The sequence below is a fragment of the Papio anubis genome, chromosome 20, assembly GCF_008728515.1.
Source record: "Papio anubis isolate 15944 chromosome 20, Panubis1.0, whole genome shotgun sequence".
Lineage (NCBI taxonomy): Eukaryota > Metazoa > Chordata > Mammalia > Primates > Cercopithecidae > Papio > Papio anubis.
The window spans coordinates 37,330,837-37,349,441 of record NC_044995.1 but is presented as its reverse complement, the minus strand read 5'-3'; the positions used below and the strand labels follow the sequence as shown (position 1 = coordinate 37,349,441).

The window sequence follows — 18,605 nt, the reverse complement described above, 5'->3', positions numbered from 1 at the left end:
GCTGTGGCTTATGCCTATAATCCCAGCACTTTGGGAGGCCAAGGCAGGAGGATTGCTTGAGACCAGGAGTTTGAGGCCAGCCTGGGTGACATAGTGAGAATCCCATCTCTACAAAAAACGAAGAAATTAACCAGGTATGGTGGTTCACACCTATAATCTCAGCTACTCAGGAGGCTGACGTGGGAGGATGGAGCCTTTAGAAGTTCAAGGCTGTAGTGAGCTTTGATGGTGCCACTGCACTCCAGCCTGGGTGACAGAGTGAGACCCCATCTCTGAAGAATTTTTAAAAAGTCTCTCTTATTATCCCAACAGTAGCCAATACCTCATGGGTGGTCTACCAAGTCTCATCTCTTTTTCCCATGTAGACTTTTCCCATCCGTGTTTTCCATGGGAGTGGTCATATTTATATGACACAGCATCTCTCCCTGGACACCGATCCACGGGTGCACATGAGGCTCAAACTGGGCCAACGTGTTCATTCCCGAGGAATTTGCAGTGGGGTCTCAGAGAGAGAGTCAACTGATCTATCTTTGGTTGGTTGGGGGAAAACAAAAACAAAAACAAAACAAAACAAAACAAAAACATGGTAAGATCTGGAGCGGTTGGTGGTCATATTCCCCCCCGCCTTTTTTTTTTTTGAGACAGAGTTTCGCTCTGTTACCCAGCGTGGGGTGCAGTGGTGCGATCTTGTCTCACTACCACCTCCGCTTCCTGGGATCAAGCGATTCTTGTGCCTCAGCCTCCCCAGTAGCTGGGATTACAGGCGCCCCCCACCACACCCAGCTAATTTTTGTATTTTTAGTAGAAATCGGGTTTCGCTGTGTTGGCCAGGCTGGTCTTGAACTCCCGGTCTCGAGTGTTCTTTTTTGTAAAATAAGACAAATTTAAGAGATTAACATCAGAACCCAGGTAGAATCACTGTCTGCTTCTACACTGTCAATAGAGGTGCGCATTGCTTAGTAAATGACAGATTTACAGCTGGGCACTGTGACTTATGCCTATAATCCCAGCACTTTGGGAGGCCAAGGCAGGAGGATTGCTTGAGACCAGGCCTTGGCCTCCCAAAGTACTGGGATTACAGGCGTGAGCCAACCCTCCCGGCCGATGGACATATTTTCTGTCCTGTGGTCTAGGAAGCAGAGAAAGCCAGCCTGCAGTGAAAGAGAAGAAAGGAGTAGACCCAAAGACGATCAGAGACAGGGAATAGGAGATGCACACTAGGGGTGTCGAGTCCCAGTTTTAGTTAATTCGAGAAGCCCAGCTGCATTCCTATCCTTGCAGGGCATGGCCATGCATCCTTTTCATAAACGCTTCTTTTCTGCCTGTCAGCCTGAGTGAGTTTCTCTTCCTTGCAATTCCAAGAATGTGGTCTCAATCACCACCTTATCACTTCCTCCATCTCCAAACTACAGTTCCCCTTCTCACCCCATTATTTCCCTCAACTTGAACTTCCTTCTTTCCTTCTAGTTCCCTGCAGAACATAAAAACCATATCGTGGCCCCACAACAAGTACATATTTTCTGATGTGAGAGTCAATAAAAAATGAGGAAGGACTCCTGTCTGTAAGAAGTCCCAGCACTTTGGGAGGTCGAGGCCGGTGGATCAAAAAAATTAGCTCGGAGTCGTGGTGCACGTCTATAATTCTCAGCTAGACTGACACAGGAGAATCGCTTGAGCCCAGGAGGCGGAGGTTTCAGCCACTGCACTCCAGCCTGGGCTACAGAGCGAGACTCTGTCTCAGAACAAAACAAAACAAAACAAGCAAACGAGAAAACAGAGGAAGGAAGGAAGACAAAAATGTTCTTACCCTGACAGGTGTTCTCACTGGAATTACTGAATCGTTCTTCCCCAGACTGGAGTCTGTATCCTGGGACACAGTGACAGTGGAAACTTCCTGCGACATTGTGACATGCGGCGTTTGATCCACAATATACACTATAGGGTGGTTCACATTCGTTAATATCTGGAACACAAAGAAGGAACTGTGTCATTCATTCAGCAAAGATTTATTGAGCATCTACTATGTGTCAGGAGTTCCGCTCTTTACCCCAGGGTCTGTCCTGGCTTTCCGAGACAAATCAGTTTAAGTCATGGTTATCTTGGTTTTTTGCCGTCTTCATTGACTTCGGTAGGGTTCTTCAAGAAGCAGACATTGAGATGAGGATGTAAGTACAAGTACTTTATTTGGGAGGGGATCCCAGGAAACACTGGGAGGGAAGTCGTGAAATGAAACAAGAAACTATCTTTTCTTTCTGAGACACAGTCTCGCTCTGTCATCCAGGCTGGAGTGCAATGGCAGGATCTCGGCTCTCTGCAACCTCTGCCTCCTGAGTTCAAGCGATTCTCCTGTCTCAGCCTCCCGAATAACTGGGATTACAGGCAAGCACCACCATGCCCGACCGATTTTTGTATTTTTAGCGGAGACAGGGTTTCACTATGTTGGCCAGGCTGGTCTCAAACTCCTGACCTCAGGTGATCCATCTGCCTCGGCCTCCCAAAGTGCTGGGATTACAGGCGTGAGCCACCGTGCCTGGCTGAAACAAGAAACGATCTCAAATGAACAGCCAAGTTTCCAAAACAGCCCCCATTTTGCCTCCCTTTTGCTCCTGTCTCTGGATGACTGGCAAATTACCCCTGGACAGGTGCAGGGGTCACACCTGTAATCCCAGCACTTTGGGAGGCCGAGGCGGGAGGACTGCTTGAGCTCAGGAGTTTGAGACTAGCCTGGACAACATGGTAATAGCCCATCTCTACAAAAAATAAAAAAAAAACATTAGCTGGGCGTGGCGGCACGCCTGTAGTCGCAGCTACTTGAGCGACTTGATTCCAGGAGTTGGAGGCTGCAGTGAGTGGTTTATTTATTTTGATCAGAGAGTCTCCATCTGTCACCTAGGCTGGAGTGCAGTGCAGTGGTGCATTCTCAGCTCACTGCAACCTCTGCCTCCCAGACTCAAGCTATTCTCATGCCTCAGCCTCTTGAGTAGCTGAAATTATAGGCGCCCACCACCATGCCCGGCTAAGTTTTGTATTTTTAGTAGAGATGGGGTTTTGCCATTTTGTCCAGGCTGGTCTCGAACTCCTGACCTCAAGTGATCTGCCCGCCTCGGCCTCCCCAAGTGCTGGGATTACAGGCTTGAACCACTGTGTCCAGCCTGTGGTGAGCTTTGATCATGCCACATTAGTCCAGCCTGGGCAACAGAGCAAGACCCTGTCTCTAAAAATAATAAAGTAATAATAATAATAATAAAATACTTTACCGTTACATGTCTCCAAGGGGAATGTGAATAGTGTCTGCCCAGATCTAGAAATATATCCACTGTTGCAGGTGCAGTGACTGTTATTGACACAGGAAGCATTTGGGGGGCAGTTACAGGAAGCTGCAGGGAGAAGAGAGGCAGGTTAAATGGACTGGGGTCACAAACTCTCCTGTTATAATTAGGCCCTGCCTCTGGATCACCTGAGGTAAGGAGTTCAAGACAAGCCTGGTCAACATGCTAAAACCCCATCTCTACTAAAAATACAAAAAATAGCCAGGTGTGGTGGCTCATGCCTATAATCCTAGCTACTCAGGAGGCTGAGGCAGGAGAATTGCTCGAACTCGTGAGGTGGAGGTTGCAGTGAGCTGAGATTGCACCACTGCACTCCAGCCTGGGTGACAGAGGGAGACTCCGTTTCAAAACATATATATTTGTTACATAGGTATACGTGTGCCATGTTGGTTTGCTGCACCCATCAACTCGATATTTACATTAGGTATTTCTCCTAATGCTATCCCTCCCCCAGTCCCCCACTCCCCTGACATATTATATATGTAAATAATAATAATAATGAGGCCTCGCCTCTGGGCAGGGCCTCTCAAGGCTGAGGAAACCTGTGTCTTTTCCTCTTGTGAGCTCTAAGCACATTAAAAAATTAGAGTGTCCAGGCACGGTGGCTCACTCCGCCTGATGAGAATTTTCACATGGTGAAACCCCGTCTCTACTGAAAAATACAAAATTGGCCAGGTGTGGTGGCAGGTGCCTGTCATCCCAGCACTTTGGGAGGCTGAGGCAGGTGGATCACCTGAAGTCAGGAGTTCAAGACAAGCCTGACCAACATGGTGAAACCCCGTCTCTACTAAAAATACAAAATTAGCCGAGTGTAGTGGCTCATGCCTGTAATCCCAACTACTCAGGAGGTTGAGGCAGGAGAATTGCTTGAACACGGGAGGCGGAGGTTTCAGAGAGCCAAGGTCACGCCATTGCAATCTCACCATGGTGAGAAGCATGGTGAGTGGCATGGTGAGCATGCCTGTTAACATCTGTAATTCCAGTGCTTTAGGAGGCTGAGGTAGGAGGATTCCTTGAGGTTGGAGTTGGAGAGCAGCCTGGGTAACATAGCAAGACACTATTGCTATAAAAAGTAATTTAAAAATTAGCCAGGCATGGTGGTATGTGCCTGTAGTCCCAGCTACTCTGGAGGCTGAAGCGGGAGGATTGCTTGAGCCCAGGAGTTTGAGGCTGCAATGAGTCGTGGTCATGTCATTGCACCGCAGCCTGGGTGACAGAGTGAGGCTCTGTCTCTAAAACAAACAAACAAAAAAATTTGAATTTCTAGGGTACCATGGGAGGTAGATTCTGATCATGGTATATGTTAAGGTATTTTTTCTTTAGACTTCATGATTATGAAAATGATAAATTCACAGAATTGAAAAAAAAAATCCAACAATAAGTCTCTTATTACCCCAGATTCTGAGCTGTCTACTGCCTATTGTATACTTTTCAGAAAAATTCCAATCCATAAACACACATATATGCATCCTTTTTCTTTACATTATAGGAACATAATTCACATACTGCTCTGTTTGGTTTTCCTGTAAAATTTTGCCTGAGAATTTTTTCCACAGCTTCACGTGTGGAGAAACCTCATTATTTTAAAAGGCATTGCAGTATTCCATCCTGGGGATGGACAGTGCCAAATATGCTACTGAAGCAAGGGTGTGATTGACTGTGCATGCAAGTCTTTTTTTTTTTTTTTTTTTTTTGAGACGGAGTCTCGCTCTGTCGCCCGGGCTGGAGTGCAGTGGCCGGATCTCAGCTCACTGCAAGCTCCGCCTCCCGGATTTATGCCATTCTCCTGCCTCAGCCTCCCGAGTAGCTGGGACTATAGGCGCCCGCCACCTCGCCCGGCTAGTTTTTGTATTTTTTAGTAGAGACGGGGTTTCACCATGTTAGCCAGGATAGTCTCGATCTCCTGACCTCGTGATCCGCCCGTCTCGGCCTCCCAAAGTGCTGGGATTACAGGCTTGAGCCACCGCGCCCGGCCGCATGCAAGTCTTAATGCATTTCGGAATTTGTTTTATTTTACTTTATTTTTTAAGAGATAGGGTCTCGCTCTATTGCCCAGGCTGGTGTGCAGTGGCATGATCATAGCCCACTGCATCCTCAATCTCCTGGGCTCAAGCGATCCTCCTGCCTCAGCCTTCTGAGTGGCTCAGATTACAGGCATGTGCCAAAATGCCCAGCTAATTAAAAAATTTTTTTTTGTAGAGATGGGGGTCTTGCTATGTTGCCCAGGCTGGTCTCTTAACTCCTTGGGCTCAAGTGATCTACCTGCCTTGACCTCCCAAAGCGCTGGGATTACAGGTGTGAGCCACCATGCCTAGTCTTTGAAATTTTATTTTTGGGTAAAAATAAAATTATATGTTATAAAATTTGTATGTTATAATATAATATGTAACATAATATATAATTGTATATTATAATATATGTTATATATTTATACACATATATTATATACACATACATACACACACTCACATATATATAGAGAGAGTGTTTTCTTTTTCCATTTGTTGATTGATGGGCATTTGAGCTGGTTCCATAGTTTTGCAATTGTGAATTGTGCTGCTGTAAACATGCTTGTGCAAGTATGTTTTTGTATAATGCTTCTTTTCCTATGGGTAGATACCCAGTAGTGAGATTGCTGGATCAAATGGTAGAGCTACTTTTAGTTCTTTAAGGAATCTCCACAGTGTTTTCCAAGGTGGTTGTCCTAGTTTTAATTCCCACCATCGGTGTAAAGTGTTCCCTTTTCACTACATCCAAGCCAACATCTATTATTTATTTATGTTTTTTTGAGACAAAGTTTCACTCTTTTTGCCCAGGCTGGAGTGCAGTGGCTTGATCTTGGCTCACTGCAAGCTCCGCCTCCCGGGTTCATGCCATTCTCCTCCCTCAGCCTCCCGAGGAGCTGGGACTACAGGCACCCGCCACCACGCCAGGCTAATTTTTTTGTGTGTATTTTTAGTAGAGACGGGGTTTCACCGTGTTAGCCAGGATGGTCTCATCTCCTGACCTCGTGATCCGCCTGCCTCGGCCTCCGCTGGGATTACAGGCATGAGCCACCGCAGCCAGCCAACATCTATTAGTTTTTTGATTATGGCCATTCTTGCAGGAGTAAGGTGGTATTGCATTGTGGTTTTGATTTGCATTTCCCATATAATTAGTCATGTTGAGCATTTTTTCATGTTTCTTGGCCAATTTTTTTTTTTAAAGACAGAGTCTTGCCCTGTCACCCAGGCTGGAGTGCAAAGGTGTACTTTTGCACTCCACTGTAGCCTCCACCACCCAGGTTCAAGCGATTCTCCTGTCTCAGCCTCCCAAGTAGCTGGGGTTACAGATGCACCCCACCACACCTGGCTAATTTTTGTGTTTTTGGTAGAGACGGGGTTTCACCATGTTGGCCAGGCTGGTCTCAAACTCCTGACTTCAAGTGATTCACCTGCCTCAGCCTCCCAGAGTGCTGGGATTACAGGCGTGAGCCACCGTGCCTGGCCTGTTGGCCATCTGTATATAGGAGAGGTGGTATTGTACTCAGTGGAGCAAAATAGTCACCCACTAAGTATGCACAATTCTCCTAGGGGGACAGGGAGAGGCGGTACCCTCTGCCACTCGTTTCTTTCCTATCCCTTCCCTTCCTGCCCAGGTTCTGCTTAGTTCAAAGTCAGCTCTAAAAATCTACTCTTAATCTTTTCTAGGACTTAATACCTTGCCATACTGAGTATACTGGTTTACTCAGTATGGGGAGTGGGAGGCTGGGGAGGGATAGCATTAGGAGAAATACCTAATGTAAATGTCAAGTTGATGGATGCAGCACACCAACATGGCACATGTATACCTATGTAACAAATCTGCATGTTGTGCACATGTACCCTAGAACTTAAAGTATAATAAAAAAAAAAAAAGAACAAAAGGAAATTTACCATCTTAGCCATTACTAAGTGTACAGTTCAGTGGAATTTAATACGTTCATAATGTTGTGGAACCATCTCCATAACTGTTTTCATCTTGTAAAACTGAAACTCTATACCCCCTGAACATTCGCTCCAGGCTGGGCTTGGTGGCTCATGCCTGTAATCCCAGCAATTTGGGAGGTCGAGGTGGGCAGGCGATTTGAGGCCAGGAGTTGGAGACCAGCCTGGGTGTCATGGTGAAACCCAATCTCGACAAAAAATGCAAAAATCAGCCTAGCATGATGTGTGTCTCTAGTCCCAGCTACTCGGGAGGCTGAGGCACAAGATTCACTTGAACCCGGGAGGCAGAGGTTGCAGTGAGCCGAGATAGCACTACTGCACTCCAGCCTGGGTGGCAGAGTGAGACTCTGTCTCAAAAAGAGAAGAAGGCCGGGCGCGGCGGCTCACGCGTGTAATCCCAGCACTTTGGGAGGCCGAGACGGGCGGATCACGAGGTCAGGAGATCGAGACCATCTTGGCTGACACAGTGAAACCCCGTCTCTACTAAAAAATACAAAAAAACTAGCCGGGCGAGGTGGCGGGTGCCTGTAGTCCCAGCTACTCGGGAGGCTGAGGCAGGAGAATGGCGTGAACCCGAGAGGTGGAACTTGCAGCGAGCTGAGATCTGGCCACTGCACTCCAGCCTGGGCGACAGAGCGAGACTCGTCTCAAAAAATAAAAAAAATTAGAATGGTGTGAACCCGAGAAGCAGAGCTTGCAGTGAGCCAAGATCGCGCCACTGCACTCCAACCTGGGCAACAGAGCGAGACTCCATCTCAAAAAAAAAAAAAAAAAAAAGGAAGAAGAAGAAAAAAAGAGACTCTCAGGCTCCACCCTACGCCTGAGTCCTTCCCAGATTCTTAACCCACAGAAACCAAGAGTGATAACCAGACAAACTTCTTTTTTTTTTTTTTTTTTTCCTTAGATTCAAGAGGTACATGTGAATCCAGAGAGAGAGTCCCAGGGGAGTAACGTTAAACAGAAATGACCTTATTTCATTATTTGTTGACTAGTTTATAATCAGAATGATAATGATTACCGTTCCTTTGTCTCTTCCCACTAGAATGTCTGCTTCATGAGACTTTGTGTGTTTTATTTTCTGTTCTATCTCCACGTTGTACCCATTGTGGTTAGCAAAAACAGACAGATTAAAAATCAAACAAGAACATAAATAAAAGGCTATATCAATTAAGCAAACAAATAATGAAACACAGGAGCAAGCCTTCCCAAATATTGCTCTCAGAACAGGCACTTTTCTCCAGCCCATTGGAGAAAAGTAGACCCAGGTCCAGCCCTGGGTCCACACCTTCCCTGTCCTGGCTCTGAGCACTCACCTTTGATTTTCGGAATCACAGCTCCAAAGAAGCTCAGCAGAAAGCAGAGGCCTGGAATAGATGGGAAACAGAAGGGAGAGACACGAAACAATTGAGAAATGATTCCAAGAAATGCCCCAAGGGCTGTGTGTCAGTTATCTATCACTGTAACAAATCACAAAAATGTAATGACTTAAAACAACATTTTTGTTGAGTATGGAGATCTCTCAAAGAACTAAAAATAGGACCGCTGTTGGACCCAGCAATCCCACTACTGGGTGTCTACCCAAAGGAAAAGAAATCATTATATCAGACACGTGCACTCATATGTTTACAGTAGCATTATTCACAATAGGCAAGTCATGGAGCCAACCTAAGTGTCCACCAACAGTTGACTCGATAAAGAAAATATGCCATATATGCACCATGGAATACTATGCAGCCATAAGAAAGAATGAAATCATGCCCTCAGCAGCAACACTGATGGAGCTGGAGGCCATTATCCTAAGTGAACTAACTCAGAAGCAGAAAATCAAATATTGTATGTTCTCACTTATATGTGGGAGCTAAACAACGGGCAGACCTGGACATGAAGATGGAGACAATAGACTCTGGGGACTTCATAATAGCCATGACTTGGCTATTGTGAATAGTGCTGCCATAAACATATGAGTGCAGGTGTCTTTTTGATATAATGATTACTTTTTTTTTTTTTTTTTTTTAAGACAGAGTCTTTTTCTGTCACTCAGGCTGGAGTGCAGTGGCGCAATCTTGGCTCCCAGGTTCAATCGATTCTCCTGCCATCGCCTACCAAGTAGCTTGGATTATAGGTGCTCGCTACCACGCCCGGCTAATTTTTGTATTTTTAGTAGAGAGGGGGGCTTCAACATGTTGGCTAGGATGGTGTTGAACTCCTGACTTCAAGTGATCCACCTTGCCTCAGCCTCCCAAAGTGCTGAGATTACAGGCATGAGCCACTGTGCCTAGCCCAGTGATTATTATTATTATTTTTGGGGGTAGATACCCAGTAGTGGGATTTCTGGGTCCAACAGTAGTTCTATTTTTAGTTCTTTCAGAGATCTCCATACTCAACAAAAATGTTGTTTTAAGCCACTAAAAAAGGGGAGGATGTGGGGTGGTGAGAGTTGAAAAATTACCTATTCGGTACAATGTTTAATATTTAGGTGATGGGTACATCAGAAACCCAGTCTCCACCATTATGCATGTAATATCCATGTAACATTCAAGCACATGTACCTCTTGAATCTAAGAAAAAAATGTTTGTTTTGTTATCACTCTTGGTTTCTGTGGGTCAAGAATCTGGGAAGGGCTCAGCTGGGTGGTTCTAGCTTGATGGTCTCATATGATTGTAGTCAGTCAGTGGATGGGGCTGCAACAGCTGAGAACTAGCTGGGCATTGTTGTCCCTTCACCTGTTGTCTCAGGGTGATGGGCTGCTTTGGGCTTCCTTCTAACATGGAGACCTGAAGCAGGCTGCTTTAATGGCACATCTAAGCTCTAAGCATGAGTGTCCCAGCCAGTGAGGCTGCATCTCCACTTGACACTCATCCCTGAAAGTCACCCAGCCCTACTTTCATCATATTCCCTTGGTTACAAGCAAGTTACAAGCTCATTCAGATTCAAGTGGAGAAGAATCAAGTTCTTCCTCCTTATGAGAGACCAGCAAGATTCTAGAAACACGTTTTGGATGGGGGATATTATTTCCGCCTTTTTGGAAAATAGTCTGCTCAGGCTGGCTCCGTTGTGTCTGGTAAAGAGCCCTTTGCTCTTCCCCATGCCTTTCCAACATCAGGAGGTGTCATCAGTCATGTTCCTGCTTCTGCAAAGACCTGAAGATGCTGGACAGATGGACTGCTTTTTTTCTCTTCCTTCCCCAATCTTCCATCACTCTGATCACTTGTTCTCACTGTACCTTCTTTTCATTCTCTTATGGCTTCCGTGGGTCAGGAATCTGTGAAGGGCTCAGTTGGGTGGTCCTGGAATGCTTATTTACAGAATTATTTGCCATTTGTAAGAATGGTATTAAAAATATTTAACAACTGGTATGGTGTAAGAATTGACCAATCAGAGTAAACCCGGTAGACCCTCTCTGATGCATCAGGCATTAGCCTTTCAGCTGCTCAGTTGGGGTCCCCAAGCAAGGTCTGGACTGGCAGGAGTGTCCCAGGAACTGGTTCTGGGTAATGATTATTTACAAATGGTGTGGAAATTTTTCAGTATAAACAACCATCATAGCCTTCTGGCGTGCACTACTTGAAATTGAGCTCTGGTGACTCATAACCTTATTTGCAACATTGGTTATCCCCTAAGAAGGTGGGTCCTGATAACAAAAGGGTCTTTGTCTACCAAATAGGGTAATGGGTATAGATGAGAGTGAACTATTTTGGTGGAGCTGGGATAAAGTTTGATTTCTGTGCATGATAAAGGACTGGGGTTGGAAGGATTGAGAGAAGATCTGAGGCTGAGAGTCTAGAGTAGGTGGAGAAGGGACACTGTGGCTGCCCAGAGGAGGCTCAGCAGGGAGGAGATGTGGAAGCTGATGGCTAAGAAGTGAGACTTGAAGCAGGTGGGACTTTTTCTGAATAAAATGTAATGTAGCATCCCTCTATCTTGTCTATGAATGAGATAGTAAAATCTACCTTGCTCACTGATTTTTCCCCATGTTTAAAGTTATGATAGAATACACATAACATAAAATTTACCATCTTAACCATTTTTAAGTGTACAGTTTAGTGGAATTCAGTATATTCATAATGTTTTGCAACCATCTCCATAACTCTTTTCATTTTTTTTTTTTGAAATGGAGTCTCACCCCGTTGCTCAGGCTGGAATGCAATGGTGCGAACTTGGCTCACTGCAACCTCCACCTCCTGGGTTCAAGCAATTCTCCTGCCTCAGCCTCCTGAGTAGCTGGGATTACAGGCGCGTGCCTCCATGCCCAGCTAATTTTTGTATTTTTAGTAGAGATGGGGTTTCACTATGTCGGCCTGGCTGGTTTTGAACTCCTGACCTCGTGATCTGCTCACCTTGGCCTGCCAAAGTGCTGGGATTACAGGTGTGAGCCACTGCACCTGGCCAACTCTTTTCATTTTTTAAAACTAGAACTCTATACTGCTGAGTATATCTTACTCTCTCCTGTCCTGTGAGTTTCCCACTAAAAGGTTTGCTGCCAGACATATTGGATCTCCTTTACATGTTATTTGTTTCTTTTTTTCATGCTGCTTTTAGGGTCCTCTTTGTCCTTGACCTTTGAGAGTTTAATTATTATATGCCTTGAAGTCTTCTTATTTTAATTGAATCTCTTTGGTGATTTTGGACCTTCTATATGGATATTAATTTATTTCTCTAGATTTGCAAACTTCCCTGCCATTATTTCTTTGAATAAACCTTCTGTCGACAAAAAGAGTCAAACTCTGCAAAATATTTGAAGAGATTTGTTCTGAGCCAAGTATGAGTGACTAATGGTCCATGACACTGCCCTCAAGAGATCTTGAGAACATGTGCCCAAGGTGGTCAGGGTACAGCTTAGTTTTATACACTTTAGGGAGGCATGAGACATCAATCAAATACATGTAAGATACATTGGTTCTGTCCAGAAAGGTGGGACAACTGGAAGTGAGGCTTCCAGGTCATAGACAGATTGAAAGATTTTCTGATTGGTAATTGCTGAAAGAGTTGTTATTGTCTAAAGACTTAGGAATGTGGCTGGGTGCGGTGGCTCATGCCTGTAATCCCAGCACTTTGGGAGGCTGAGGCAGGCAGCCTGAGGTCGGGAGTTCGAGACCAGTCTGACCACCATGGAGAAACCCTGTCTCTACTAAAAATACAAAATTAGCTGGGCGTGGTGGCACATGCCTGTAATCCCAGCTTCTTGGGAAGCTGAGGCAGGAAAATGGCTTGAACCTGGGAGGCGGAGGTTGTGGTGAGCTGAGATTGTGCCATTGCACTCCAGCCTGGGCAACAAGAGTGAAACTCCAACTCAGAAAAAAAAAAAAAAAAAAGACTTAGGAATGTTTGGGTTAAGATAAAAGGGTCATGGAGACCAAGGTTTTATCACACAGACTGTAAATGTTTCTTTTTTCTTTTTTTTTTTTTTTGAGACAGTCTCACTCTGTCGCCCAGGCTAGAGTGCAGTGGCACGATCTTGGCTCACTGCAAACTCTGCCTCCCAGGTTCACGCCATTCTCTGGCCTCAGCCTCTTGAGTAGCTGGGACTACAGGTGCCCGCCACCAAGCCCAGCTTATTTTTTGTAGTTTTAGTAGAGACAGGGTTTCACCATGTTAGCCCGGATGGTCTCGATCTCCTGACGGCCTCTGAAAGTGCTGGGATTACAGGCATGAGCCACCACACCTGGCTGATTGTAAATGTTTCTTATCAGACTTAAAGAGTTTGTTGGAATTATCAGTAATTAGAAAAGGGAGGAGTGTACAAAGAGGTATGTTCCACTCCCTGCCATTTCCCATCATGAGCTAGTTTTTCAGCTTAGCTTTAGAATGCCCTTCTTGAGAGGAAGGGTCCATTCAGATGGTCGGGGGCTTAGAATTCTATTTTTGGTTTACACTTCTTTTTTTTTTTTTTTTTTTTTTGAGACAGAGTCTGGCTCTGTCGCCCAGGCTGGAGTGCAGTGGCCGGATCTCAGCTCACTGCAAGCTCCACCTCCCGAGCTTACACCATTCTCCTACCTCAGCCTCCGGAGCAGCTAGGACTACAGGCGCCCGCCACGTCGCCTGGCTAGTTTTTTGTATTTTTTTTAGTAGAGACGGGGTTTCAACGTGTTAGCCAGGATGGTTTCGATCTCCTGACCTCGTGATCCACCCATCTCGGCCTCCCAAAGTGCTGGGATTACAGGCTTGAGCCACCGCGCCCGGCCTGGTTTACACTTCTATCCCTATCTATTTCTTCACTCCCTCTTTTAGGTCAATGACTCTTAGATTTACCATTTTGAGGCTATTTTCTATATCTCATAAGCAGTTAAACATTTTTTTCTTTTTTTTTCCCTCTGACTATTTTCGAATAGCCCGACTTTGAGCCAACACATTTTCTTCTGGTTGATCAATTCTTCTGTTGAGACAGTTGATGCATTTTTTAGTTTGTCAATTGCATTTTTCAGCTCTAGGATTTCTGTTTGACTTAAACACTCACTCCTCATTGCTCACTAATGTCTTGGAGAGAAAATTTCCTTTGTGGGGGAATTGCGCAAAGGTCTCAACCCTATTTCCATAATGCCTAAGAGAAAATAGCTCTTACTGCATACTATGCACTTTACACACATACACTCACTTCAGTTTTGCAACGACTTTAGCAGGAAAGTGCTGTTAGCATCATCTCCGGTTTTCAGATTAAGAAATGGAGGCACGGGGAGGGTGAGTAGCTTGCTCCATTCCCTGGGGCTAGTCAGTGGCAGAGCTGAGGTTAAACACGGGTTCTGGGTTCTAGCTGATAACCCATTACACCACATAGCCGCTCCTTCAGAAATCCCACAGGGGACTACACGCATGGAAGTGCTGTTCAGATTGTAAATACTAGGTTGGCATGTTTATTGTGATAGTGACTTGTCCTTTTTCTCCTGGCAGATGCCACTCACCAGATCTGACTGGAGCCTCAAAGTCCAGTACAGAGTGATATGTGACTTGGTCATTTAGGGCAGTGCAGACCAATGGCAGGATTTTGGAGAAGAGGCCCTGGGGGCTAACTGTGTGACTCTTCAAGAGTGGCAGTGGGAGCAATCTAAATCTTTCTGGATCCCTCTCTTGAGTTTCCAATTGCTGCTGTCACAAATTACCATGAATGTAGTGGCTTAAAGCAACACTGATTTATTCTCTTGCAGGTCTGGAGGTCAGAAGTCTTAAATCAGCCTCTATAGGCTAAAATCAACAATGTTAGCAGGGCTGGTTTCTTTTGAAAGCTCTAGGGGAGAATCTGTCTCCTTGCCTTTTCCAGCTTCTAGAAGCTACCTGCAATTCTTGGCTCACAGACACTTCCCCCTTCTTTAAATCCAGCAGCATGGGATCTTCTTGTCTTCCTGATCTTCCACCTTCCTCTTAAGAGGACCTTTGTGATTATTATATTAGGCCCCCTGGAAAATTCAGGGTACTACCCCCATATTAAGATTCTTAGCTTAATCAACATTTGCAAAGTTTCTTTTACCATGTAAGGTAACATATTAACAGGTTCCAGGGATTAGGATGTGGATGTCTTTCGGGGGACTGTTATTTTTCTTCCCATAATTCTCACTCTTCCCCTAAGAAGACGCCAGGTCCGGTTTGTTATCAGTTACTTATGCAATTGCATTCATAGAACATTTTGAATAGTCTCAGCTGGGCTTAACATCAGGCTGATGTTTCCTTTAAAGTCCCCTTCCTCCTACATTTTTTATTTGTATTTTTATTTTTTTGAGGCAGGTTCTCTTTCTGTTGCCCCAGTTGGAGTGGTGCAATCATAGCTCACTATAGCCTTGCACTCCTGGGCTACATGCATGAGATACCACTCGTGGCTAATTAAAAGTTTTTTTTTTTTTGGTAGAGATTAGTCTTTAGTTTGGTAGAGATTAGTCTTTAGTCTAACCAGCAAATTACTCACTAATTTGGGCATGTGTCTTAAGTTAGGGTTTCTGAAGAGTCATTGGTGTGTCAGAATCCCAGAGTTCTAAGAAACTTTAGAAATCATCCACTGACTCATTTTGCAGATAAGGAAACGGGCCCCCTGGGGTTAAGTGGCTGGCACACTAGTTGGGGAAATTTGGGTAAGTTGTTTAACCTCACTAAGTTTCCTGATGTGAAATAGGGTGGCAGTATGACCTACTTTGTGGGGTTTTGGAGATGACCCAAATGAGGGACTGCATGGAGCACAATGTCAGGCAGAAAGTCCTCCACCGACGCTGGCTGCCTCTGTCACCATTTGAGTTCCTCCTTTCCCATTTGGATGCTTTTTCTTTCTTTCTTGTTGCCTAATTGCTCTGGCTTGCTGCCTATATTATCATTTGAGCTCTGTTGCTCAGGCTGGAGTGCAGTGATGCAATCACAGTTCACTGTAACCTTGAACTCTTGAGCTCAAGCAATCCTCCCACCTCAGCCTCCAGGGTAGCTGGGACTACAGATGTGTGCCACCAGGCCTGGCTAATTTTTTTTTTTTTTTTTTTTTTAGTATTTCGTGGAGACAGAGTCTTGCTATGTTGCTCAGATTGGTCTCGAACTCCTGGCTCCAACAATCTTCCTGCCTTGGCCTGCCAAAGCTCTGGGATTATAGGTATGAGCCACCATGCCCAACCCTAGAATCCTAATTCTTGACCCAATGCTCATATCTTCATCCTTGCCTGTACCATCTAGTGATATGGGCTAAAAGTTCCTGGATAACAGAAATTCACTGATAATCCACCTCAGAAGTGTTGAGGACTCTGTCTCCAGTTGCAACAAGGCAGGCTTCATTCACGTTTAATTCCACATATACTGAAACACCTCTTATATATAAGATGCTATGCTAGGGGTTGCAAAGGTGAGGGAGACACGGCATTAGGATTTAAATGTAGCTTGTATTATTTTGATCAAATTTATGGCCTATCAACTGCCTCTGCAGCAGAATAGCTGTGAGGCTTTGAGCAATTCACACAACCTCTCTATGATGCAATGTATCATCTGTAATGTGGAGATGCTGTGTGACAATGTAAAGCAATTTAAGCCTAATGTCAGGCTAAAGTAGCTGCTTAATAAATATAAGCTTTGATTGATATTGGGACTGTCCATATTGTTAATTCATCTGGAGCTGGAAAGATGGATTTCATCTGTACAGAGATGGTGGTTGAAGCCATGGAATTATGAGATTCCTATAGGGAGAGGGAGTGGAAAAACAGAAGACTTCCCAGGAAGGATCCTGTGGGAGGAGCATTATAGCAAAGATCCGGAGACAGACGGTTTGGGTTCAAATCCCAGTTATTTACTAGCTGTGTGATGTTGGACAAATAACATAACCTCTCTGTGTCCCGGTTTTCTCAGCTGTAAGATGAGGATACCCCATGAGCGTACTGATGATGCAACAGATTAGTACATGTAAGATGCATAGTGAGTTTTCAAAAATGTTGATTATTATTATTTTGTTTGTATAAATTTATGAGATACAAATGTAATTTTGTTGCATGCATCGATTGCGCAGTGGTGAAGTCAAGACTTTTAGAGTATCCACCATCCAAATGATGCACATGTATACCCATTAGGTAACTTCTCATTTTCCACTCTCCTTCTACTCCCTCTGCCTTCCCAGTCTTCATCGTCTTATCATTCTACTCTCTCTGTCCATGTGTCCACATTATTTAGCTCCCACTGATAAACGAGAACATGAGGCATTTGTCTTTTGGTGTCTGAGTTATTTCACTTAATATAATGACCTCTAAAATTAATAATAAAATTATCATTTATTTTCTTGTCACAGGAAACTGATAAAGGAGGGAGAAGAAAGAATAGCAAGAGAAAAAGGAAAAAAGTCAGGGCAGGGCTAGGTTGCAGAAGTTATCAAGAAGGAGAGGACATCAGTTAGAAAACAAAACTCGCCAAGGGGAAGATGAACAATCTATTAGAGGCTGGGTGCGGTGGCTCATGCCTGTAATCCTAGCAGGCCGAGGCAGGCGGATCACCTGAGGTCAGGAGTTTGAAACCAGCCAGGGCAACATGGTGAAACCCCGTCTCTACTAAAAATACAAAAATTAGCCAGGTGTGGTGATGTGTGCCTGGAATCCCAGCTAGTCAGGAGGCTGAGGCAGGAGAATCACTTGAACCCGGGAGGCAGAGGTTGCAGTGAGCCAAGATCGTGTCACTGTGCTCCAGCCTGGGTGACAGCAAGATTCCATCTCAAAAAACAAAACAAAACAAACAAACAAAACAAACAAAAAACCAAGCTACCAGATTGGGTAAGGAACATTTTAGGGATATTTGAGAGCATACTTTGAATAGGGTAGTCAGGAAGGAAACCATACTCCAAAGGGAAAAGGTGAGATGTTCAGAGCAGAAGAAAGAGGAGGAGAAAACCAATTGTTGAACAAAGTGGCCCCTGACTGGGGGATAGGTTAAGTCTCAGTCATTGCTACAGTCACACATACCTGGAAGAAGGGATGACCCCTGCATTCCTGTGGTACAGGTATCCCACGCCAGCCAGCCCTGGAAGCTCCCTACTGTGCCGTAAGCCAACCACTTTTCCTTGCTGAAGAAATCTCATGAGGATTGATGTATGTATCTCAGGTCAGCTGACTCATGAAATTACTATCAGAAAAGCGAACTGCTTCCCCTCTTTCGCCATCAGACTCATGGTTCTGCTTTTCGTTTATTTGCTGTACCTTTTCTGCTTAGCATATTGTTGATCACCTTTAGGATGATTGAGTTGGTAAACCCTAACAAAGAAATGCCCTGTAAGTTACATCACATTGCCTGAGGATGAGGAAGTGCCTTTGGGACCAAAATAAATCTTAAATAACCCTGTGGTTTTGAGCTGGGTAAACCAGATTTTAGGGCATCCGTGTTGGTATCTGAAGTTTCCAGAGGAGTCATTTTCGCATATCTTTCTCTTCGCCCAGTAGATGATACTTACTGGATATGATTGCTGAGCCAGAAGAAGTTAAGAGTCCCAAAGTCTCATAGAAGGTAATACATTATTTGGTTATTTGGACCAACCCTAACCAGTCACAGGATTTGGGAGAAAAGGTCTCTAAATCTATCCTTCCTCCAACAAATATTTATTTATTTATTTGGGTCTTGCTTTATTACCCAGGCTGGAGTGCTGTGACACAATCATAGCTCACTACAACCTCAAACTCCTGGGCTCCAGCGATCCTCCCACCTCAGTCCTCTGAATTGTTAGGACTACAGGTGCATGCCACCACGCCTGGCTAATTTTTTTTTTAGTTTTATTATTTTTTTTGAAGAGAGACCAGGGTCTCACTTTGTAGCCCAGGCTTGTCTTGAACTCCTGGGCTTAAGCAATCCTGCCTCAGCCTCCCAGTGTTGGGATTACAGGTG

At 44.7% G+C, this 18,605-nt stretch overlaps 1 protein-coding gene across 1 annotated transcript; it reads right to left on the bottom strand.

Annotated features, from left to right (window-relative positions):
• Positions 1-800: 800 nt before the first annotated feature.
• On the bottom strand, positions 801-18,379 carry LOC116271681 (adhesion G protein-coupled receptor E3-like). The gene is made up of 4 exons (XM_031659810.1): positions 17,693-18,379; positions 8,608-8,658; positions 3,258-3,377; positions 801-1,963 (listed from the first exon to the last, which is right to left on the bottom strand). The coding sequence occupies exons 1-4, from the start codon at positions 17,715-17,717 to the stop codon at positions 1,533-1,535; spliced, it is 627 nt and encodes a 208-aa protein (XP_031515670.1). The 5' UTR covers positions 17,718-18,379; the 3' UTR covers positions 801-1,532.
• Between the last annotated feature and the right edge of the window lie 226 nt (positions 18,380-18,605).

Coding starts and splice junctions, on each gene's coding strand:
- LOC116271681 (XM_031659810.1), bottom strand. CDS start 17,717: ATGCAGGGGTCATCCCTTCTTCCAG. Junction 3,378..8,607: donor TGTGATTCCGAAAATCAAAG/GTGAGTGCTCAG, acceptor TTCTCCCTGCAG/CTTCCTGTAACTGCCCCCCA. Junction 1,964..3,257: donor CCCCTTGGAGACATGTAACG/GTAAAGTATTTT, acceptor TTTGTGTTCCAG/ATATTAACGAATGTGAACCA.